This window comes from Oncorhynchus kisutch, linkage group LG6 (genome assembly GCF_002021735.2).
Source record: "Oncorhynchus kisutch isolate 150728-3 linkage group LG6, Okis_V2, whole genome shotgun sequence".
In the NCBI taxonomy this organism is placed as follows: Eukaryota; Metazoa; Chordata; class Actinopteri; order Salmoniformes; family Salmonidae; genus Oncorhynchus; species Oncorhynchus kisutch.
This window is the reverse complement of record NC_034179.2, coordinates 74,160,476-74,185,641: the sequence shown is the minus strand read 5'-3', so window position 1 is coordinate 74,185,641 and position 25,166 is coordinate 74,160,476. Positions and strand designations below refer to the sequence as shown.

At 44.9% G+C, this 25,166-nt stretch overlaps 1 protein-coding gene across 2 annotated transcripts in view; it reads left to right on the top strand.

Moving 5' to 3' along the window:
* LOC109892268 (noelin-2) overlaps positions 1-25,166 on the top strand; it is a 96,827-nt gene that overhangs the window by 65,814 nt on the left and 5,847 nt on the right. For both annotated transcript variants that reach the window (XM_031827505.1, XM_031827504.1), the window contains exons 2-5: positions 1,582-1,731; positions 19,988-20,143; positions 21,660-21,879; positions 22,621-22,727. In XM_031827505.1, coding sequence (XP_031683365.1) covers positions 1,582-1,731; positions 19,988-20,143; positions 21,660-21,879; positions 22,621-22,727 — 633 coding nt within the window. The remainder of the gene's footprint in view (positions 1-1,581; positions 1,732-19,987; positions 20,144-21,659; positions 21,880-22,620; positions 22,728-25,166) is intronic.

Genomic DNA, 25,166 nt, shown 5'->3' with positions numbered 1-25,166 from the left:
ACATACAATGACATTCTAGACAATTCTGTGCTTCCAACTTTGTGGCAGCAGTTTGGGAAGGCTCTTTCCTGTTTCCGCTGTGCTCAAAGCGAGCTCCATACAGAAATGATTTGTCGAGATCAGTGTGGAGAAACTTGACTTGCCTGCACAGAGCCCTGACCTCAACCCCATCAAACACCTTTGGGAGGAATTGGAACGGCGACTGCGAGCCAGGCCTAATCGCCCAACATCCGTGCCCGATCCCAACATCCCATCCGTTCTCCTCTCTGTGTCTCAGACTGATCAGACACACACATACTCCACCCTAATTCTCATTTAGGCCGCCGACAGAGAGAAGGGAAGGGAAAAGAGAGGGGGAGAGAGACGGAGAGAGAGAGAGATTAGCCTCAGACTAGAGAATAGAGAGTTTGAGCTGCAGGAAACTCTGTGCAACTTGATGATGTAAAGGTGGAATAATAAAGAGTACAGACAGGAATATTTCTCACAATAACTGGCTAGACAGGCCACTGTGACATAAAGATACGACTGCCTATTTGAATAACATTGATACCCAAAGCACCTTGACAAATGAATGTGTAACAAAACGTATCAGAAGTCATGTTGCTTGATGCTGTTTGCCATCATGTTTCTGTCATCATTTAGAGTTAATGTACTTAATGTATCTTGTTTAATGTTTACCGCACGCATTAGTGGTGAGCTTTGGCAGCATGCATTAAAATTCAGAGAGAGAGAGAGAGAGAGAGAGAGAGAGAGAGAGAGAGAGAGAGAGAGAGAGAGAGAGAGAGAGAGAGAGAGAGAGAGAGAGAGAGAGAGAGAGAGAGAGAGAGAGAGAGAGAGAGAGAGAGAGAGAGAGAGAGAGAGAGAGATGGTTGTTGCCTCTGAGAAAAAAACACACATTGGCTCCCAGGGTGGCTGCTACTTTATACTCCAAACACAGTCCTCCTGTCTGTCCCCCCAAACCATTCTATTCTATTCGTCTTTCTCTCCACTTTCGATTGGCTTGTGTCCTTAATTGTATTGCTCTTCTCTCTCTCATTACAATTGACTTTGTATTCTGTGTGGGTGTTTGTGTCCATATGCGTGTGTGTTGTACTAAAGCCATGTTTGCTTGTGTGTATGTGTCTCTTACAGGCGTGTGTGTGTGTGTGTTTCTGTACAGTATGTCAATGCTTGAGTGTGTGTTTCTGTACAGTATGTCAATGCTTGAGTGTGTGTGTGTGTACACTACTTCTCCTGATTGGATTATTAAGAGAGACATCCATCCTTTCAGCCCCTCCCATGGTGCTCTGGTAAAGAGCAGCGCTATCGATCCCAATACAACTCCATTTCCTCTCTGTGTCCAAACTTATTAGAAGCTCTCCTCTCACACAGTCCTTTGATCCATCCTTGCCTTTCTCTACTTTGTAAGCCCCGCTCTCTCCCCCCCTTATTTTGTTCTCTCTATATCCTCGCCTTTCTTTCCCCTTCCTACTTTTCTTTACGGCATCTCTCTCTATTCCATTCTCCCTCTCTCCCCCTCTCGCTCTCCCCCTCTCTCTTTCTATCACCAACTCACCCCCCTCTCTCTGTGTCTCTGTGCAGGCTATCTATCCTAGCCCAGAGGAGGGCTGGCAGATCTACAGTTCAGCTCAGGATGCAGATGGGAAGTGTATCTGTACAGTGGTGGCCCCGGCCCAGAACATGTGTAACCGAGACCCACGCAGTCGGCAGCTCCGTCAGCTCATGGAGAAGGTAACAGCCGTCAACAACACACACACTCACACATTTTGTTACCCACGTCTGGTACAATCACACACACACACGCAACACAGGCATAGAAACGAATTCACTCCCTGGCTCCTTCTGTAGTAAACCAATTAGACTCTTAGCGATGAACAGTCACATTATGACAGTCACTATGACAGTCCCACTATGACAGTCACACTTTGACAGTCACACTCACTCTATCCCACTGAGATTTGATCAGTCATGCATGCAAACATTGTGTGTCAGAATACTCCGTTTGTTAGTCAAAACGATTGCAGTAGCTTTAGACAAAAAGGTACCCATGAAGATTGGATTCATTGGGCCTTCGCCTTGTAGTGTTGTTCCAATTGGATCCATTAGGCTGAAAAACAAAGTCAAGAAAAAGCAGTGAGGAAAAAGAACCAGATCAGTAAATGGAGCAGCCAGCCGACTGCTGCAGCTGCACTCGAACTGTTCACACACAATGTCAGTTTAAATAAACAGTCAAACACACCAGCACTCATGCACTCACTACTTTATTTATTTTACATTTATTTAACTAGGCAAGTCAGTTAAGAACAAATTCTTATCTTCAATGACAGCCTAGGAACAGTGGGTTAACTGCCTGTTCAGGGGCAGAACAACAGATTGTGTACCTTGTCAGCTCGGGGGTTTGAACTTGCAACCTTCCGGTTACTAGTCCAACACTCTAACCACTAGGCTACCCTGCCGCCCCTACACCATCTCTCTACACTCATACACTCACTACACCATCTCTCTACACTCATACACTCACTATACCATCTCTCTACACTCATACACTCACTACACCATCTCTCCACACTCATACACTCACTACACCATCTCTCTACACTCATACACTCACTATACCATCTCTCTACACTCATACACTCACTACACCATCTCTCTACACTCATACACTCATACACCATCTCTCTACACTCATACACTCTCTACACCATCTCTCCACACTCATACACACTCTACACCATCTCTCTACACTCATACACTCTCTACACCATCTCTCTACACTCATACACTCTCTACACCATCTCTCTACACTCATACACTCTCTACACCATCTCTCTACACTCATACACTCTCTACACCATCTCTCTACACTCATACACTCATACACCATCTCTCTACACTCATACACTCTCTACACCATCTCTCCACACTCATACACTCTCTACACCAGCTCTCCACACTCATACACTCTCTACACCATCTCTATACAATAATACACTCTCTCCGCCATCTCTCTACAATAATACACTCTCTCCGCCATCTCTCTACACTCATACACTCTCTACACCATCTCTCTACACTCATACACTCTCCAAACCAGCTCTCCACACTCATACACTCTCTACACCATCTCTCTACACTCATACACACTCTACACCATCTCTCTACACTCATACACTCTCTACACCATCTCTCCACACTCATACACTCTCTACACCATCTCTCTACACTCATACACTCTCTACACCATCTCTCCACACGCATACACTCTCTACACCATCTCTCTACACTCATACACTCTCTACATCATCTCTATACAATAATACACTCTCTCCGCCATCTCTCTACACTCATACACTCTCTACACCATCTCTCTACACTCATACACTCTCTACACCAGCTCTCCACACTCATACACTCTCTACACCATCTCTCTACACTCATACACTCTCTACACCATCTCTCCACACTCACTAAACCATCTCTCTACACTCATACACTCACTACACCAGCTCTCCACACTCATACACTCACTACAGCATCTCTCTACACACCATCTCTCTACACTCATACACTCTCTACACCATCTCTCTACACTCATACACTCTCTACACCAGCTCTCCACACTCATACACTCTCTACACCATCTCTATACAATAATACACTCTCTCCGCCATCTCTCTACACTCATACACTCTCTACACCAGCTCTCCACACTCATACACTCTCTACACCATCTCTATACAATAATACACTCTCTCCGCCATCTCTCTACACTCATACACTCTCTACACCATCTCTCTACACTCATACACTCTCTACACCAGCTCTCCACACTCATACACTCTCTACACCATCTCTCCAAACTCATTCACTCTCTACACCATCTCTCTACACTCATACACTCTCTACACCATCTCTCTACACTCATACACTCTCTACACCATCTCTCTACACTCATACACTACAGCACAGCAGCCATATGAAATAGAATGCCTGCAAAAAAATGCCTGCATAAAAAACCAGAGAGTATGCACTCATTCACACACATCTGTTTTTGTGCCTGCCACTAACAAAGCTGTGTGTGAAACACATATCCTCAAACACATAGAGAGATGCTGGAATAGCTTGGCAGCGGCCTCAGAGCACTGAATATGCAAATGCAATCTCCAACCACTCTCTGCCCCCCACACACATACACAAACATACACATACACATACAGGTTTGGGGAGAGCGATGCTGAATTCCATAGACTCTCCTAGACTTTCCTGTAAGTCGGAAATGATTGGATAGGTTCAAGCCACCCCAGCAAATCAGAAGCCAAGGTGAATCACAAGGTGCAACCTAACCGATCCTTTCAGGTCTAGAAGAGAGCCTAGTGGTTAGGTATTATGTATCCAATTGTTTTAGTAGCTACTATCTTGTCTCATCGCTACAACTCCCGTACGGGCTCGGGAGAGACGATGGTTGAAAGTCATGCGTCCTCCGATACACAACCCAACCAAGCCGCACTGCTTCTTAACACAGCGCGCATCCAACCCGGAAGCCAGCTGCACCAATGTGTCGGAGGAAACACCGTGTACCTGGCAACCTTGGTTAGCGCGCACTGCGCCCGGCCCACCACAGGAGTCGCTGGTGCGCGATGAGACAAGGATATCCCTACCGGCCAACCCCTCCCTAACCCGGACGACGCTAGGCCAATTGTGCGTCGCCCCACGGACCTCCCGGTCGCGGACGGTTACGACAGAGCCTGGGCGCAAACCCAGAGTCTCTGGTGGCACAGCTGGCGCTGCAGTACAGCGCCCTTAAACACTGCGCCACACGGGAGGCCTCAACTACACCCTGTACTTTAGCCCAAATATAAACAGTTGGGAAGAGAAAATCTCTCACAGAGCTGAGAAACAAGAAGTGATCAGGTCAATCATCCCGACCAACCTGGGACACTGTAAGAACAAATGTGCCAGAGTTTGCACTCACTCAGTACCAGATACATATTGGTGGCTATAGCTCCATGTATTATCCTCCATTGGAGATCAGCTGTCCTCTTCTCAATAGGCAGTGTGTATGGAGATCGCCAACAGCCTTTTGGGGATGCACCTGGACCAAACACACCCGCCCACCTCGTCGATTTGACCCCTTCCAGGGAAGAGGCATGGGACACTTTTACACACATTCTGTACATGGCCTTTGAACTCCCCCAGCTCCAGGGTATCGAAGGAAAGCAGCATCCCCACATTGTCCTCGAATGCCCCCACCACAGCACTAACAATCAGTGCAGGGAACACATAATCCAGACCGTCCGTCCACTGATCAGAATTGCAAGTGTCAGTCACATACTGCAGATGAAGTACTGGCAAGGAGTCACAGACCTCAGCGACGACCTTCCTAAGTAAGCGAGATTACCGGATCCCTGCTCTTTCTCCCAGCTCCTCCAACAATCTGCTCCTGCTCTGCATCAAATGACCCAGCTTGGTACACCCCACACCTAACAGGCATGAACATAGGCTGGCTGAACCCAGAGCACAGGACTGGATGCCAGTGTTGTAAAAAAGAGGCTCTTCAAAAAGCCACATCCCTGGTAGCATGCCGGGACTTGACAAGAACTCTCCAAGCCTGCATGATAGACTCATAGAATGGAGTCAGGCCAGACAAATCACACCCCTCCAGCTTTAAGAGAAAAATGTGCTTGTCTAAGCCCAAACAGCCTGCTCTCCTCATCAATGTATAGGCTGTTTCGACCCAGCTAGAACTGTCACTGTACAACAGTCTCAGGGCTGGCCTGACCCAATACATGAAGAAAAACACAAAATACTTAGACCAGGTCGTGACAGGCAGCAAGATTATTAGTCTGTGCCACAGGGTAGAGGCAGCAAGATTATTAGTCTGTGCCACAGAGTAGAGGCAGCAAGATTATTAGTCTGTGCCACAGGGTAGAGGCAGCAAGATTATTAGTCTGTGCCACAGGGTAGAGGCAGCAAGATTATTAGTCTGTGCCACAGGGTAGAGGCAGCAAGATTATTAGTCTGTGCCACAGAGTAGAGGCAGCAAGATTATTAGTCTGTGCCACAGGGTAGAGGCAGCAAGATTATTAGTCTGTGCCACAGGGTAGAGGCAGCAAGATTATTAGTCTGTGCCACAGGGTAGAGGCAGCAAGATTATTAGTCTGTGCCACAGGGTAGAGGCAGCAAGATTATTAGTCTGTGCCACAGGGTAGAGGCAGCAAGATTATTAGTCTGTGCCACAGAGTAGAGGCAGCAAGATTATTAGTCTGTGCCACAGGGTAGAGGCAGCAAGATTATTAGTCTGTGCCACAGGGTAGAGGCAGCAAGATCATTAGTCTGTGACACAGGGTAGAGGCAGCAAGATTATTAGCTACCAGGACCCTTCCCCTATAAGACAGCTGGGGCAACACCCATTTCCACCTTGACAGTCTGGCACACACTTTCTCCGCTACACCCTCCCAGTTCTTTTTCTGAAAGACATCAGAGCCTAGAAAAATCCATAAACATCTTCATCCCTTCTCTGCCCCACTGAAGCCCCCCTGATAACCGTGGAGCAGACCCCGTCTGAAGCTGACCTGCCCACAGTGATTCACTCTTTTCCCAATTGACTCTAGCTGAGGAGGCCCCCTCATACACCTTTAAAGCGTTTGAGAGAACCTTAACATCCTCACCCCCTGTAATAAAAACTGTCACGTCATCTGCATACGCAGACAGTGCTATCGTGGGCCCCTTCATTACACCTGGCACAGAGAAACCAGTAAGCTTCGCTCTTAAAAAACAAAGCATTGGTTCAATTGCCAGACTATATAACTGCCCTGAAATTGGGCATCCCTGCCTGATGCCCCTTTGGACAGGGATGGGGCAACTCAAACCACCCCCCACCTTCACCATAGACGAGGCCCCAGCATACAATAAACTCATCCAAGACTAAAAAAACATCCCCAAACCCAAAGGCTTTCATTGTTTTAAACAAGTACTGGTGGTCCACAGGGTCAAAAGCCTTCTCCTGATCCAAAGAAAGTAAACCCACATTTACATCAGACCGTTTACAAATGTCTAAAACATCTCTTATTAGAAATAATTTGCCAACAATAGAGCGGTCAGGTACACAGTAAGACTCGTCCTTGTGGACCAACAATCCCAGATACTCTTTCAACCTGTTTGAGAGACATTTAAATACAATTTTATACTTTGCGCAAATCCCCCTTTTTTGGCAACAGTGAAAGCACTGCACGTTGACAGGATAAAGGAAGAGAACCCTCATGAAAGGATTCACACACCACTTCATAAAATTCACCCCAATAGACCCCCAAAAGTGCTTATAAAACTCAGATGGTAAACCATCGATGCCAGGGGCTCGGCCTGTTGAGAGCTGCATAACTGCTGTGGACAGCTCTTGCAGAGTAATGTCAGAGTCCAAAGCAGCTCTCTGCTCCGGTCCCAATTGAGGAAGACCGTGTAACAACTGTTCAGTACACAGAGAGTCACAATCCTCCGCCTTAGAGGGCAGAGTAGAAATGAGAGCAGTATACTGTTGACAAAATTCTCGTATCTGGGCCTTCCCAACCTCCCACCATCGTCTCAAGGACTCAAAATTCCCTTTTGTAACCCTCCTTTTTTCCCAAAACAACACAAACCTTTCACAAAACATGGCATCATGTAACAATTTAACATTAAAATACCAGTAAAGTGATGACCTTCGTGGACAGGACAAGTGAATATCAACAGTAACAATATGGTGATCAGAGAAACCCACAGTAGTAATGGCACACCTTCCAACCCTACTACAGTATTGCTCACATACATACAACCTGTCTAACCTTCCAACCCTACTACAGTAGTGCTCAGAAACATACAACCTGTCTAACCTTGCTGCACTGACACAACCTTCATTAATGTTTAGCCATGTGTACTGCCTAACTTTTGCATTCCTTACTCTCCACACATCAGAAAGCTCAAACTCAGCTAATAAACCAGACAGACAAGTTGCTGACCGCAGGTGAGGTTCTTCAGCAGTGCGATCAACAGTAAAATCCACTGTACAGTTCCAGTTCCAGTCCCCCCATAAGACCATACAGCCTCTTGGCCACACTGTCTTAAGGTTTTCCTTTATTTGGTCAAAAACAACCATAAGCTCTGTACCCTCATTAGGAGCATAAACATTCATAAAACAACCATAAGCTCTGTACCCTCATTAGGAGCATAAACATTCATAAAACAACCATAAGCTCTGTACCCTCATTAGGAGCATAAACATTCATAAAACAACCATAAGCTCTGTACCCTCATTAGGAGCATAAACATTCATAAAACAACCATAAGCTCTGTACCCTCATTAGGAGCATAAACATTCATAAAACAACCATAAGCTCTGTACCCTCATTAGGAGCATAAACATTCATAAAACAACCATAAGCTCTGTACCCTCATTAGGAGCATAAACATTCATAAAACAACCATAAGCTCTGTACCCTCATTAGGAGCATAAACATTCATAAAACAACCATAAGCTCTGTACCCTCATTAGGAGCATAAACATTCATAAAACAACCATAAGCTCTGTACCCTCATTAGGAGCATAAACATTCATAAAACAACCATAAGCTCTGTACCCTCATTAGGAGCATAAACATTCATAAAACAACCATAAGCTCTGTACCCTCATTAGGAGCATAAACATTCATAAAACAACCATAAGCTCTGTACCCTCATTAGGAGCATAAACATTCATAAAACAACCATAAGCTCTGTACCCTCATTAGGAGCATAAACATTCATAAAACAACCATAAGCTCTGTACCCTCATTAGGAGCATAAACATTCATAAAACAACCATAAGCTCTGTACCCTCATTAGGAGCATAAACATTCATAAAACAACCATAAGCTCTGTACCCTCATTAGGAGCATAAACATTCATAAAACAACCATAAGCTCTGTACCCTCATTAGGAGCATAAACATTCATAAAACAACCATAAGCTCTGTACCCTCATTAGGAGCATAAACATTCATAAAACAACCATAAGCTCTGTACCCTCATTAGGAGCATAAACATTCATAAAACAACCATAAGCTCTGTACCCTCATTAGGAGCATAAACATTCATAAAACAAAGAAAACATAACATCCACCTTGACCAATAAAACCCGACCCTTGACAATCTCTGTTGTAGATACCACAGTCACCCCTAAACCTGAGGAAAACAAGATTGCCACCCCAGCACTGAAATTAGTACCATGACTGAGTACATGCTGCCCCTCCCACCACATACCCCAGTCAACCTCATTTTCCTCATCACTATGTGTCTCCTGTAGGAAAATTACATGAAGACTTTTCTGTTTTATTACTTCTAATACCCAAGCCCTCTTATTCCTGTCCCTTCCCCCATTCATATTGAGAAAACCTACCCTTAGTACCTCCATATAGAAAAGAGAAAAGAAAAGTAGAAGAAACCACAGAGAAACCAAGGAGAAAAAAAACACCCTATGATCATCATCATTATTTTAATCTTCTCTTAACCTGACCACGTTTCCCACCACCTTTTGCTGCTGCAACAGCAGTAGCACATTTCCTCAAGCGAAACCGCTTCTTCTCACTCAATTGGTCTAACCCCACTGTCTTCTGTAACATCACAGCTGACCTCACAAACTTATCAACGTCAAAATAATCTGCCAATTTGACAGATTTCCCAAAAGTTTGATCCAGAAACTCATTTACCTCCTCTAGATCATAAACTGAGTCATCACCAGCAGCTGTCATATTAAAAGAGATATTCATATCCTTCTCCTGATCCTCAGCTGAGGCCACAGACAACTGACTCCCCTCTACCACACCCCTTTCAACACTCCCCACTTGCACCTCATCATTCGTACCAGGCATCTCCTCCACTACCTGGGAGACTAGCCCCACCTGAACCTCATTACTCATAGTGGACATCTCCTCCACTACCTGGGAGCCTAGCTCCACATGAACCCCAGCACTCGTAGTGGGCATCTCCTCCACTACCTGGGAGCCTAGCTCCACATGAACCCCAGCACTCGTAGTGGGCATCTCCTCCACTACCTGGGAGCCTAGCTCCACATGAAAACCCTCCTGTACCTCATTACTCGTAGTGGGCATCTCCTCCACTCCCTGGGAGCCTAGCTCCACATGAACCCCCTCCTGTACCCTAACATTGGTACTGGGCACCTCCTCCACTACCTGGGAGCCTAGCTCCACATGAACCCTCTCATTTACCCCAGCACTCGTACTGGGGACCTGCTCACCAGTCTGAGGAACTGGCTCTTCAGATACATCCTTACCTTCTACAACAATATTTTTCTGCTGCATAACATTTCCCTCTGGTACAAGTTGCAACTCCGTGCCCTCAACACGGATAACTTGTTCCTCAACAACAGGTGCTTGTGGCTTCTCTACCGCTGTCGGCCCACCTCTCCCTACATCAGTGGGCTCAGGCGTTACGAGGACCACCTGCGCCCCTCCCTCCTCATTCTCCCTTTTCGGGCAAGCATGTCGCTTATGACCAACATCCCCACACTCAAAACACCGTTGACTACCCGTACTAGCATAAGCCATATACATTATATTGTCATACTTGATTTTAAACGATAACTCCAAAGTCTGCTCCGGTGAGTCCAAAAACATAAACACCTGTCGCCAAAACGTCATAACCTGTTTCAACACCGGGTGTTTGCAACCCAACAGGACAATCTTAATTGAACTTGCAAACTTCCCAAACCTCAATAACTCGCGCTCCAATAGCTCATTGGGAATAAACGGCGGTACAATGGAAATTGTTACCCCTGTTGATGGAGAAAAAAGCGACGTAACTTGAATAAACATTCCTTTAAGAAGTACACCATGCTCAACCATCCGATCAACCAGACACTCTTCTTTAAGAAGTACGCCATGCTCAACCATCCGATCAACCAGACACTCTTCTTTAAGAAGTACGCCATGCTCAACCATCCGATCAACCAGACACTCTTCTTTAAGAAGTACACCATGCTCAACCATCCGATCAACAAGGCACTCTTCTTTAAGAAGTACACCATGCTCAACCATCCGATCAACAAGGCACTCTTCTTTAAGAAGTACACCATGCTCAACTATCCGATCAACCAGACACTCTTCTTTAAGAAGTACACCATGCTCAACCATCCGATCAACAAGGCACTCTTCTTTAAGAAGTACGCCATGCTCAACCATCCGATCAACCAGACACTCTTCTTTAAGAAGTACGCCATGCTCAACCATCCGATCAACCAGACACTCTTCTTTAAGAAGTACGCCATGCTCAACCATCCGATCAACCAGACACTCTTCTTTAAGAAGTACACCATGCTCAACCATCCGATCAACAAGGCACTCTTCTTTAAGAAGTACGCCATGCTCAACCATCCGATCAACCAGACACTCTTCTTTAAGAAGTACACCATGCTCAACCATCCGATCAACCAGACACTCTTCTTTAAGAAGTACACCATGCTCAACCATCCGATCAACAAGACACTCTTCTTTAAGAAGTACACCATGCTCAACCATCCGATCAACCAGACACTCTTCTTTAAGAAGTACACCATGCTCAACCATCCGATCAACAAGACTCTTCTTTAAGAAATACCACCAACGCTTTATTCATCCGTGACGCATAAGCAACATTTTCATATCCTACCTTCTCTCCTACGGCGACCAGTAACTCCTCCGCCGTGACAGTAGCTTCAGTAACACACCTAAAGCCGTGCCGAAGTGACAGGGACGGCGTCCCCAAAGTCAGGGTAATTTCGGCACGAAAAACAATATACTTCATTCTACCACAGCAAGAAAATAAAAATAATAACCTTAATCATGCATAGAAGAAAAAGGATATCACCAAGAAAAGGAAAAACCGAAAGAAAACCCAGGATGTCTAACTCTACACAAAACTCGCACTTAGCACTCGCTCAAACAATTCCCAACATGCACCAAACACTCCCAGCATGGAGGGAGGGAGAGAGAGAGATCAACGAATTGACATCAACGAATTGACGCGGGCACTAGAAAAGTCTGTAGCACCCGGCCTCACCCTACTAGAATACGAAGTCAAATGTCTACTGTTTGCTGATGATCTGGTGCTTCTGTCACCAACCAAGGAGGGCCTACAGCAGCACCTAGATCTTCTGCACAGATTCTGTCAGACCTGGGCCCTGACAGTAAATCTCAGTAAGACCAAAATAATGGTGTTCAAAAAAGGTCCAGTCACCAGGACCACAAATACAAATTCCATCTAGACACTGTTGCCCTAGAGCACACAAAAAACTATACATACCTTGGCCTAAACATCAGCGCCACAGGTAACTTCCACAAAGCTGAATCAGTCATAAAGCCCATTGCCCTTTATGGTTGTGAGGTCTGGGGTCCGCTCACCAACCAAGACTTCACAAAATGGGACAAACACCAAATTGAGACTCTGCATGCAGAATTCTGCAAAAATATCGTCTGTGTACAACGTAGAACACCAAATAATGCATGCAGAGCAGAATTAGGCCGATACCCACTAATTATCAAAAAAAGAGCCGTTAAATTCTACAACCACCTAGAAGGAAGCGATTCTCAAACCTTCCATAACAAAGCCATCACCTACAGAGAGATGAACCTGGAGAAGAGTCCCCTAAGCAAGCTGGTCCTAGGGCTCTGTTCACAAACACTCCCCACAGAGCCCCAGGACAACAGCACAATTAGACCCAACCAAATCATGAGAAAACAAAAAGAGAATTACTTGACACATTGGAAAGAATTAATTAAAAAACAGAGCAAACTAGAATGCTATTTGGCCTTAAACAGAGAGTACACAGTGGAATACCTGACCACTGTGACTGACCCAAACTTAAGGAAAGCTTTGACTATGTACAGACTCAGTGAGCATAGCCTTGCTATTGAGAAAGGCCGCCGTAGGCAGACATGGCTCTCAAGAGAAGACAGGCTATATGCACACTGCCCACAAAATGAGGTGGAAACTGAGCTGCACTTCCTAACCTCCTGCCCAATGTATTAGAGATACATATTTCCCTCAGATTACACAGATCCACAAAGAATTTGAAAACAAATCCAATTTTGATAAACTCCCATATCTACTGGGTGAAATTCCACAGTGTGCCATCACAGCAGCAAGATTTGTGACCTGTTGCCACAAGAAAAGGGCAACCAGTGAAGAACAAACACCATTGTAAATACAACCCATATTTATGCTTATTTATTTTCCCTTGTGTACTTTAACCATTTGTACATTGTTACAACACTGTATATATATATAAATATATATATAAATATATATATATATATAATATATAACATTTGTAATGTCTTTATTGTTTTGAAACTTCTGTATGTGTAATGTTTACTGTTAATTTGTATTATATATGGGTGGTTGTTGACTCCGAGAGCGCGTCATTCGGCGTGTATATCTAACCCCAACCCTCCATCTCTGCGCCTCCTTCCAGAGGTTTCAGCGGTTGTGTTGTGGCTAATAATTTGGCTTTCTGAGACTCTTGTCCAGACCTTTTTCCCCAGCAGGGCACTGTGCTCTAACTTCTCATAGACACATCTCCAGCTCTACTGTACATACTACACCACTGGAGCCTGGAGCCTGGCAGGAGACAGTATTGAGTTATGGTTGGTGAGGGGAGTCTGATTGTGGGAAAAAAGATAGAGGGAGAGGCGGAGGAAGGGAGAGAGAGAGAGATAGGAAGGCCAACATTGATAGGGTGCTGAGAGAAGAGGAGAGGTGAGGTAAATTGAGATGCTGAATGGGCTGTGGAAGCCTCAGTGCATCAATGAGACACCTGAATTCTCTGATCTCATTCACACTGATAGCCATCTTTTCCCCTTCCTTTCACGCTGTGTGTCTCCTCCCCTCAGGTTTTTGACTGACACACACACACATTTGTGCCCACACACACACACACACACACACACACACACACACACACACACACACACACACACACACACACACACACACACACACACACACACACACACACACACACACACACACACACACACACTTTTTTGACGAATGCACAAATGTGTGTGTGGGCATGGTGTGTGTGAGCTTGTAAGACAGCAGCTGTGAAGGACTACCGCTCCTGTCTAAAACAGGCCAGACTAATGAGGACACCTGGGGTCAGTGGTTCTGTCTCTGAGCCACCTGACCAGCATTCCATAGAGCCTAGCAGAGGAGGAGGAGGTGGGCTGAATGGAGCCACTCTGTCATCCAATATAACATCCTCATTTAAAACGCGCTAGACATGATCCTCACCTCAGACAGCCAAGGATATGCTAACAATGTACCATACAAAGTTCAATTCTATCCAGAGATTGGAAAATACCACAATAAAATGCCACAATATCTAGCATCATTTGTAAAGGTGTACAAATTCCATACCCATGGTCATGGTTAGGGCAGTTGCGGTGATCATATTACCGCCACACCGGCAGTCAAAGTCAATTGTAATGAGAGAGAGAGAGAGAGAAGAGCAATGCAATTAAAGACACAAGCCCATCGAAAGTGGAGAGAAAGACGATCAGATTAGAATTATCTTTCTCTCTCTCTCTCTCTCTCTCTCTCTCTCTCTGAATTTTAATGCATGCTGCCAAAGCTCACCACTAATGTGTGCGGTAAACATTAAACAAGATACAGTACATGAACTCTAAATGATGACAACAGCATCAAGCAACATGACTTCTGATAAGTTTTGTTACACATTCATTTGTCAAGGTGCTTTGGGTATCAATGTTATTCAAATAGGCTAAGGTGGCTAAGGTTTATGTAAACTTCCGACTTCAACTGTATGGGAACTCCTTCAAGACTGCTGGAAAAGCATTCCTGGTGATGCTGGTTGATAGAATGCCAAGAGTGTGCAAAACTGTCATCAAGGCAAAAGGTGGCTACTTTAAAGAATTGAAAATCGAAAATATGTTTTGATTTGTTTATCACTTTTTTGGTTACTGCATGATCCCGTATGTGTTATTTCATAGTTTTGATGTCTTCACTATTATTCAACAATGTAGAAAATAATAAAAATAACGAAAAACCCTTGAATGAGTAGGTGTGTCCAAACTTTTGACTGGTACTCTATATATTTACAAAGATTGGAAATGTTGCAAATAATTACATTTATGGAAGACACAATCTATCTGCAATAAAAAAGCTGGTCTACCCCCTAAAAAATACAATAATAATAATTCCACATGACTGTTGAGTTATCTCCTCTTATGCACTGCATTTGTAGTACCCAACTCACTAACTTGACCATCAGGTCTAATGACCTGGTACTCAGGGCTCTAACGACCATTCAGGTCCTAATGACCTGGTACTCAGGGCTCTAACGACCATTCAGGTCCTAATGACCTGGTACTCAGGGCTCTAACGACCATCAGGTCCTAATGACCTGGTACTCAGGGCTCTAACGACCATCAGGTCCTAATGACCTGGTACTCAGAGCTCTAACGACCATCAGGTCTAATGACCTGGTACTCAGGGCTCTAACGACCATTCAGGTCCTAATGACCTGGTACTCAGGGCTCTAACGACCATTCAGGTCCTAATGACCTGGTACTCAGGGCTCTAACGACCAGCAGGTCCTAATGACCTGGTACTCAGGGCTCTAACGACCATCAGGTCCTAATGACCTGGTACTCAGGGCTCTAACGACCAGCAGGTCCTAATGACCTGGTACTCAGGGCTCTAACGACCAGCAGGTCCTAATGACCTGGTACTCAGGGCTCTAACAACCATCAGGTCCTAATGAACTGGTACTCAGGGCTCTAACGACCATCAGGTCCTAATGAACTGGTACTCAGGGCTCTAACGACCATCAGGTCCTAATGACCTGGTACTCAGGGCTCTATTGTCCCTCTAACCACTCTGACAGCAATGCAATCAAAAATCAAATCCAACACTAATCATCAAAACAGTCTCATGCTTTTAAAACTCACCTCACTGTGATGATCAATTTGAAGAAAGAAGTTCAACATCAGGTTGAAACTGAGTGGACAACATGCTCAGAGTGGACAACATGCTCAGGCTTCTACACCTGCATTGCTTGCTGTTTGGGGTTTTAGGCTGGGTTTCTGTACAGCACTTTGAGATATCAGCTGATGTACGAAGGGCTATATAAATAAATTTGATTTGATTTGATTTGATTTGTTTCAAAGCCTAACACATCAAAATGGACTTTCTAAGGTGTTGATTCATTCAAAAGGCCCATATTATTAGAGCTTGTGAATACCATAGGCCTATATATGAGCCCAAGCCCGAACAAAAAAAACTGAATTAAATTAACAATTGTGCCGTTATACAATACATAGCCAATACTCCAAAATGCACCAAATTCTAGTAATCGTCTTTGAGTTTGGACTGTAGTATTATGCATACTGGATACATTATGCTACGCTCCAAAATGTCTATCCTTTAATCTGGGAGAGAACGTATAGGCCTAGGCGATGCTATTGGTTAATTGATTGTGTGAAGGGTGGCTTCCAGAGTTAGCCTACAATTATAGTGAATTTTATTTGATTTTGAATAGCCTAGTAATAGGGCATTTTTTATATTTTCATAATGAATAGGCTGCCACATTACCTTTAGCTAGGGAATATCTCACCACGGTGCTTCTCCATCTCCTCCTCTTTCTCCTTCATTCCTTCTATATGCAATCCTGTGTGGAAGCAGAGTTTTGATGGTTGCCACTAAAAAGAGGAGGAAAATATGAAAATATGATGAGAGAACAGCGCGTGCAGCCTGAGGCAAAGAACAAAGCTCAAGTTCTTTTTGCAACTTTCTCAAATCATCAATAGCCTGTCGTCGCATCATGCAGCCCATATTTGTTTTGATTTAAGACATTCTAAGGTTTGTATCATTCACAAATAAAGTTGCCAAACAACTCTATATCTAGCATATAAATCTACTGTAGCAAATTATCATTGTTACGCTCAACATAGCCACTTCATATGCCCACTCTCTCCTGGATGAGTAAAATATCCTTTCTATATATATATATATATATATATATAAGTTCAATTATATTCTTCATACTATAAAGTCATATAATATAAAATAATGACATACTACTTATAAGCATATCTTGTCTGCTAAATGAACTAGCCCACAGCCTATGGCATGGCTACAGTCTATGTCATGGGCGCACAGCAAGATAACATACAGTAGGCCAACTCATATTCAGTTCTTCTGAAATACATTTTCTTCATATCATGTTTCTTTAGACCTGACTAAAATAATAATGGATTTATTGTGATGGTGTAGATTAATGGTATTTATTAGACTTATGTTCCAAAGGCATCAGAGGCTTGTATGTGTAGATGCCTGGAGACGCTAAACACGTTTATGTTAATTAACTGTCAATTATCGCGAGCCCTAGGCCCAGCCCGAGCCATGGTGTCTGCAGGTGACGGACGGACGGACAGACGGACAGACTGACAGACGGACGGACGAACGGACGGACGAACGGACGGACAGACGGACGGACATTTAAAGAGACAGATATACATTCAAACAGACAGACATTTAAGCAGACAAACAGACAGATATACATTTAAACAGAAAGACATTTAAACAGACAGACAGACATTTAAACAGACAGACATTTAAACAGATTTTATCACCTCCCTCAGTGTGATAAGGAAGAGATATGGAGCAGCATCACTCACTGTGCTGGACCGCCAGACAGCAGAAGCAGATTGAACATGTATCTAAACCAGCCAGGAGGAGGAATATGGAACTAGCTAGCAGTCTGTGGTTAGCGTTAGCTAATGTTAGTGTTACCTCAAGGCCTCTCTGGGGATGGAGATACCTGTCTGTAACACCTGCCAGGACACAGTGTGTCTACACACAGTCACACACAACCGGAGGCTTCATAATACACACTACATGACCAAAAGTATGTGAACACCTGCTCATCGAATATCTCATTCCAAAATCATGGGCATTAAAATGGAGTTGGTCTCCTCTTTGCTGCTATAACAGCCTCCACTATTATGGGAAGGCTTTCCAATGGATGTTGGAACATTGTTGCAGGGACTTGCTTCCATTCAACCACAAGAGCATTAGTGAGGTCGGGCACTGATGTTGGGCGATTAGGCCTGACTCGCAGTCGGCATTCCAATTCATCCCAAAGGTGTTCGAGGGGGTTGAGGTCAGGGCTCTGTGCAGGCCAGTCAAATTTTTCCACACAGATCTCGACAAACCTTTCTTTATGAACCTCGCTTTATGCACCGGGGAATTGTCATGCTGAAACAGGAAAGGGTCTTCCCCAAACTGTTGCCACAATGTTGGAAGCACAAAATCGTCTAGATTCTAGAATGTCATTGTATGTTCTAGCAATAATATTTCCCTTCACTGGAACCAAGGTGCCTAGCTACCATGAATCGCTAGCATGAAAAAAAGCCCAGATCATTATCCCTCCTCCACCAAACTTTACAGTTGGCGGTATGCATTGGGGCAGGTAGCATTCACCTGGCATCCGCCAAACCCAGAATAGTCCGTCGGACTGCCTGATGGTGAAGCGTGATTCATCACTCCAGAGAACAGGAGATCTTAGGCTTGTGTGGGGTTGCTCAGCCATGGAAAACCATTTCATGAAGCCCCCTGATGAACAGTTCCCAGAGGCAGTTTGGAACTCGGTAGTGAGTGTTGCAACCGAGGACAGATGTTTTTTACTCTCCTAGACGTTTCCACTTCACAATAACAGCACTTACAGTTGACCGGGGCAGCGCCAAAAGGACAGAAATTTGACAAGCTGACTTGTTGAAAAGGTGGCATCCTATGACGGTGCCATGTTGAGCTCTTCAGTAAGGTCATTCCACTGCCAATGTTTGTCTATGGAGATTGCATGGCTCTGTGCTCAGGTGTGACTGAAATAACCGAATCCACTAATCATACTTTTGTATATAGAGTGTAATTCATGTACAGTACATACTTTAATACACACATTGAATTAACTATTCATTCAATGTACATAAATGAAAACACAAATGAATATTTCATTCTGTTAAAACTTCTTCGGGATCGGTGTCCCTTCCACAGGACGGTTGAGCTAATGCGATTAGCATGAGGTTGTAAGTATTCTGTTAATTAGTTACATAAGGTTTGGCCAGTTGAACCCTGGCCAGTATGTGTGTGGGAGAGTGGGTGTAGTGTGTGGGTGGAATAGAGCAGTAGCAGAGTGTATAGTGAGTGGGTGGTTCCAGTGGGCAGATGTCCCAGTGGGTGGGCTGGACAGCTGGTGGTGAAAGGAGGACAACTAACTTCTGATAAGAGGAAGTGAAGGCAAAGTGCTGTTGGGAGTACGGCACAGCACACTCATTGTAATAAAAAGGAAAACACGGGCCACTGAATAAACATGTCATGTTGTGTGTGTCTGACTGCATGTGTCTGTCTGTGAGTCTGTGGGTCTGACTCTAGCCCCGTTTATACATGGTGCTAACATGGGTCCATCCTGATCTTGTCTACATACTGATTGTGCCCACATGTCCAGAAATGTGTCTACACATGGTATTATAATGTGTCTGTTATCCGTCTGCATTGTCACAAGAGTTCCTGGTCCCTTCATTTTATTCAAATGATTTCACAGCTATTCCTTCAAAATAACATGTATTTATTGTAAGACACATATTGATGTGGTCAGTCTATGGTGCCACCTCTCAATGATATGAGAGGGAGGAATAATGACGATTTAAATGGTTTCTTTGTACAGATCGGTCTACACTAGTAAGATATCCAGACACGATGTGTGTCTGACTACCTCTGGAGTTGGGCAGGATGATCTGTGTCTTTTGAGTGTCTTCACCTGTCAAAAAAGGTGGGCACAATCGGAATGTGGACAAGATCAGGACAAAGGACTCAAGTTAGAACCAGGTATAAACGGGGCTTCTGTATCTATCTATCTGTCTGTCTGTGCGTCTAACAGCATGTGTGTGTTTGACTGACAGGTCCAGAACATCACCCAGTCCATGGAGTTGCTGGACCTGCGGACCAACAGGGACCTTCAGTATGTGAGGAACACAGAGAGCCTGATGAAGTCTGTAGACGTCAAGCTGAAGACTGCCTCAGACAACCCCCGAAGCCTCAACCCCAAGAGCTTACAGGTAACGCACATGACATGCGTGCATGTGTCCTATTCATCTGTACTGAAGATCAATCACACAGGTTTCTACGTGAAGCATATTTCTAAACTATTTAATATAACTATAAATATAAATATTTCTAAACTGTACTCTCTGATAAGAACTTTCTATAGGAATACCCTGGACTCTAGCACAGGCTTTATAACGTATACTTAGAGCTTCCTCTACATCACAACACATAATGACACACTAACACTCACATAGCTTATCTTCATCTGCTATTTCAGTGTAATTGAGTCATGTACAGGAGGCAATTTGAGCACAATCTCTCCTGCATTATTAAAACCCCACTACCAAGCGCAAGTGTCTCTCTCTCTCTCTCTCTCTCTCTCTCTCTCTCTTTCTCAGTTAACAGCCATATATATTCACATTTATCTATTCCTTATCTTCCAACAAGCGGAATCTCAGGCTCCATTATCAGACAGCGTTTCTGTCTTGCTGTCAGCTGGTCCTTTTCACGCGTTTCTTACACTCTGCGGATATTAGATGGACCATAAAATGGTTTGATTAAAAGATGCTTTGATAAATTCTTAATGCGTAAACTTGATTTACTGCTGGGACTCTGCACGGCAACAGGGATGGACCTGGGGAGTGGCCCTGTGGTGTTTCTCTCTCAACACGTTTTATTAAGTCCCTGCAATGTTTACGAAACCCCCACCCCCATTAATCAATATATCTTAATATCACTAGCAAATGCCAAGTCATGCAAATTCAAATAGCTTTCCAAATGTGAATAAATACTCATTCACAATCCAATGGGTGCAGAACAAACTGCATAAGTCTAAAAGCTGCATTTGACTTTCTGTGAGACGGCCTGATGAATGTGTGGGGCTCAACGTCGCCGTTGGCAGGGCACGGGAGATTAACGAGAGGGAATTTTTGCGGGGCGAACGGGGGAAAATGAGATTTATAATGTGGCGCTGTGGGGCTGAGAGCTGCTCCATCACCAGATTTACGATAAACCTTAACAAGGAGAAAACAGCCCCCCCTGTGGCGGACTAGGTTTATTGACGTGCCTGCTGCTCCTAATAGCCTCACAGCACAGGACTGCACTGATGTACGTTAGCAGGCTACCTCAGGCTACCTCTCCTCTCCTGCTGCCCCTTCATCGATACACCACTGGCCTATGAGAAATCAGCCCCACCACCTCCCTGACAGCAGATCAGTCATAGATGTGGAGCTGAGGCTGGGATAGGATAGATGATGTAGGTCCCCGGATGAGGAAGAATGCATTGGAGAATGAAACAATGGAGTCCAGGATAAACAGTGTGCATGAAAACACATTTGGGGATTTGTCATGAGAACGGCAACTAGCTCTGACATTGGAATGCAGTCAGTTACCATCACACACACAAATCTGCCCTTCTGTTTGCTATGTGTGTGGCTTCTCTCTCACTCCTCTTTCTGCTGTTTTTCCTTTCTGAATCTAATCTTCCTCTTTGTCACCCCGCTCTTCCTCTCTCCAATCGACCCGCAGGAGTTGAAGGACAAGGTGACCCAGCTGCTCCCCCTACTGCCGGTGTTGGAGCAGTACAAGACGGACGCCCGTCAGATCAGCCGGGTGAGGGAGGAGGTGAGGAACCTGTCGCTGGTGCTCATGGCCATCCAGGAGGAGATGGGAGCCTACGACTACGAGGAGCTGAGACACAGGGTCCTGCTGCTGGAGACCAGGCTCCACTCCTGCATGCAGAAACTGGGTGAGGAGAGCGGGGGTATCTGTGGAGATCCATAAATATCCATAAAGGTAAAGATCCAGGATGACATTATACTGATAGAAAGATGCTGACATGCCAACAGCATTGAATGTCTCCTGGCTTGTCATGGACTACTCTACTATGACTGGTTGGAGGTAGTCTTCGTGTACATAATATAATACTGTGAGGGCTATTCACATTGACGAGGCAATGTAAGGAAAACCTAATACAGATCATTTGGAATATGTTCAGACTAAACGTATTTGTTCACAACCTGAGATGCTGTTGGATTTAGAATAACGGACTGTTTTTCTCTATGAAGAGTCAAGCAGTGCTCTCTGAAAACACTATTATAAACACCAGAGTTCATAGGTTGCCACCTTTCCACCAGAGTACTTTTACGATCAATTTAATCCAACACATTGATGACACACTATCACCAAGAGCAAGGTGACATGTAGCTACAGTAGCTGAGACGCAGGATATTAATGGTTAACATTCTAGTGATGTTCATGTTCAGTACTAGTATTAAGCTGGATAAATGATCCAGTAATGGCCTAGAGACACCCAGATAAATGATCATTCTCATGTAATATGTGGAGCTAAACTGATGATTTAACAGAAAAGGGGATTGCTGCTGAATTGTTGCCTATAGCTGTTTAATATTTCACGATATTCTGTGTGTGTGTGTGTGTGTGTGTGTGTGTGTGTGTGCGTGTGTGTGTGCGTGTGTGTGTGTTGCAGGCTGTGGGAAGTTGACCGGCGTCAGTAACCCCATCACCATCCGTGCGTCAGGGTCAAGATTCGGCTCCTGGATGACTGACACCATGATCCCTAGTTCAGACAACCGGGTAAGTTTTCCTCATGAACACCATGCACGAACACACATTGGTTTTACTACCCTTGTGGGGACCAAAACATTGATTCCCATTCAAAATCCTATTTACTCTAACCCCTAAACCTAACCCCAACCCTTAACCCGAAACTTAACCCTTACCTTAACCCCTAACCCAAACCCTAAAACTAAACCTAACCATAACCCTAATTATAACCCTAATTGTAACCCTAAGCCTAATCCTTAAGCCTAAAAAAGCCCTTTTCCTTGTTGGGACCGGCAAAATGTCCCCACTCAGAATTGTCCTTGTTTTACTATCCTTGTGAGTTCTTCTGGTAACCAGAAAGATAGTAAAAACCAAACCACACACACACACACACACTGACCATTGACCCCCAAAACAGAGTTTATCACATGGCTTAGACTACAGCTCCACAGGACCCTCACAGGGGGGTTGTATGATGTAATGCTACTTTGGTGACAGACTATTTTGCCTACAGTCTGTCAGACTCCTGAGTCACTGATGGATGTCAGCCCTCTCTCCTTTCTCTCTCTCTCTCCCTCCCTACCTCCGGTCCCATCCCGTCACAGCCACAGTACGCCTGCTGATTAATCATTCTGTCATGGGGGAAGAAATGAACGAGTTGTTTAAGCAGAAGTTTCTCCAATCACCTGGGTAATTACCAGCAGTGTGACTGCCAGCAGAGCAGCAGAGCAGCAGAGCAGCAGAGCAGCAGAGCAGCAGAGACTGAGACAAGGATGTGAGCTTGGACACAAATGATATAGTAATGGGTTTTCCTAATTGGAGATGACATGTGGTCGGCACGTTACAAGACCCTCTGGTGTAGAGAGGAGAGGAGAGGAGAGGAGAGGAGAGGAGAGGAGAGGAGAGGAGAGGAGAGGAGAGGAGAGGAGAGGAGAGGAGAGAGAGGAGAGGAGAGGAGAGGAGAGGAGAGGAGAGGAGAGGAGAGGAGAGGAGAGGAGAGGAGAGGAGAGGAGAGAGGAGGTACAGGGGGAGAGGAGAGGAGGTACAGGGGGAGAGGAGAGGAGAGGAGAGGAGAGGAGAGGAGAGGAGAGGAGAGGAGAGGAGAGGAGAGGAGGGAGAGGAGAGGAGAGGAGAGGAGAGGAGAGGAGAGGAGAGGAGAGGAGAGGAGAGGAGAGGAGAGGAGAGGAGAGGAGAGGAGGTACAGGGGGAGAGGAGAGGGGAGGACAGGGGGTCAGTAGAAGAGAAGAGGAGAGGAGGGGGGTGGTAGAAGGGAAGATGAGAGGAGAGAGGTGGTAGAAGGGAAGAGGAGAGGGGAGGAGAGGATACGTGGATGGGGAGAGGAATGGAGGATAGCAGAAATGAGGGAAAGGAGGGATGAGGGGAGGAGAGGAGAGGATAGACGTTTCGTTCAGTGGGGGGGAAATGAAGATGTCCTTTCTCATCTTAACACTGTCATCGTGTTCTAAATAAATATAATGTTGTGTTGTGTTGTAGGTCATCATCTCCCCCATGCAGACTACTGTGTTTAATGATCACGTTGCTCACTGACATCACGTTAGAATTCATATCAGTCACTGATTCTATAGCCTATATACATCCAAGGAGTATCACATTAATGCCCATATCCATCACTGTGATCACATTTGGGAGCCGAAATGTCATTGGCTCATGAGAGTGAAATGTCATTTGCTCCATACTGCCTCCCAAATGCTACATGACAAAAAACCTCTCTCTCAGACATGCCTGTCTGCCTATGCGTGTCCCAACTAGGGCTCAAGCAAAGCGCCTCCATGCTCTAGGGACTCGTTTAACAGTGAGAACGGGAAATAATACTTAATGCTCCATAATCTTCCCTCCTCCATAATTCAGCTGCTATTCCAGCACCACCCCGGCTCCTGTCCTAACCCTCCCTCCCTCCGGGAGTCAGCCTGAAAACTAGTGGATAGGACCTAAATCCTTGCCTGACACATTAAGAGCAAAAAGTACATATGTGAGCTGACTGTGTTAATTGAATCAATTAATAGTGGAGAGGCCAGGGGATGAGTGGAGATTGGGTCATGGAGGGGGCAGCTCTGTCAATGTCCTGATCCAGTCATTCTCAGTAGAGAGAGAAAAGACAGAAAGAGACGTTAACAGGATTGATTTTCTGTAAGTGTGGACTGGAAAAGGGCAGAGAGCAGAGAGCAGTGTGGCTGGCTGGGCTGACTGCAGAGCAGAGAATACAAACAACTTCTTCACTCCCACACACACACACACAGTCTTGTACAGCTAACCTTGTGGGAACACACAATTCAGTCCCATTCAAAATCCTGTTTTCCCTAACCCCGACCGTACTCTTACCCTTCCCTAACCTTAATCCTAACCCTAACCCTAATCCAAAAACCTAACCTTAACCCTAACCCTAAACCTAACCTTAATCCTAACCCTAACCCTAATCCAAAAACCTAACCTTAACCCTAACCCTAAACC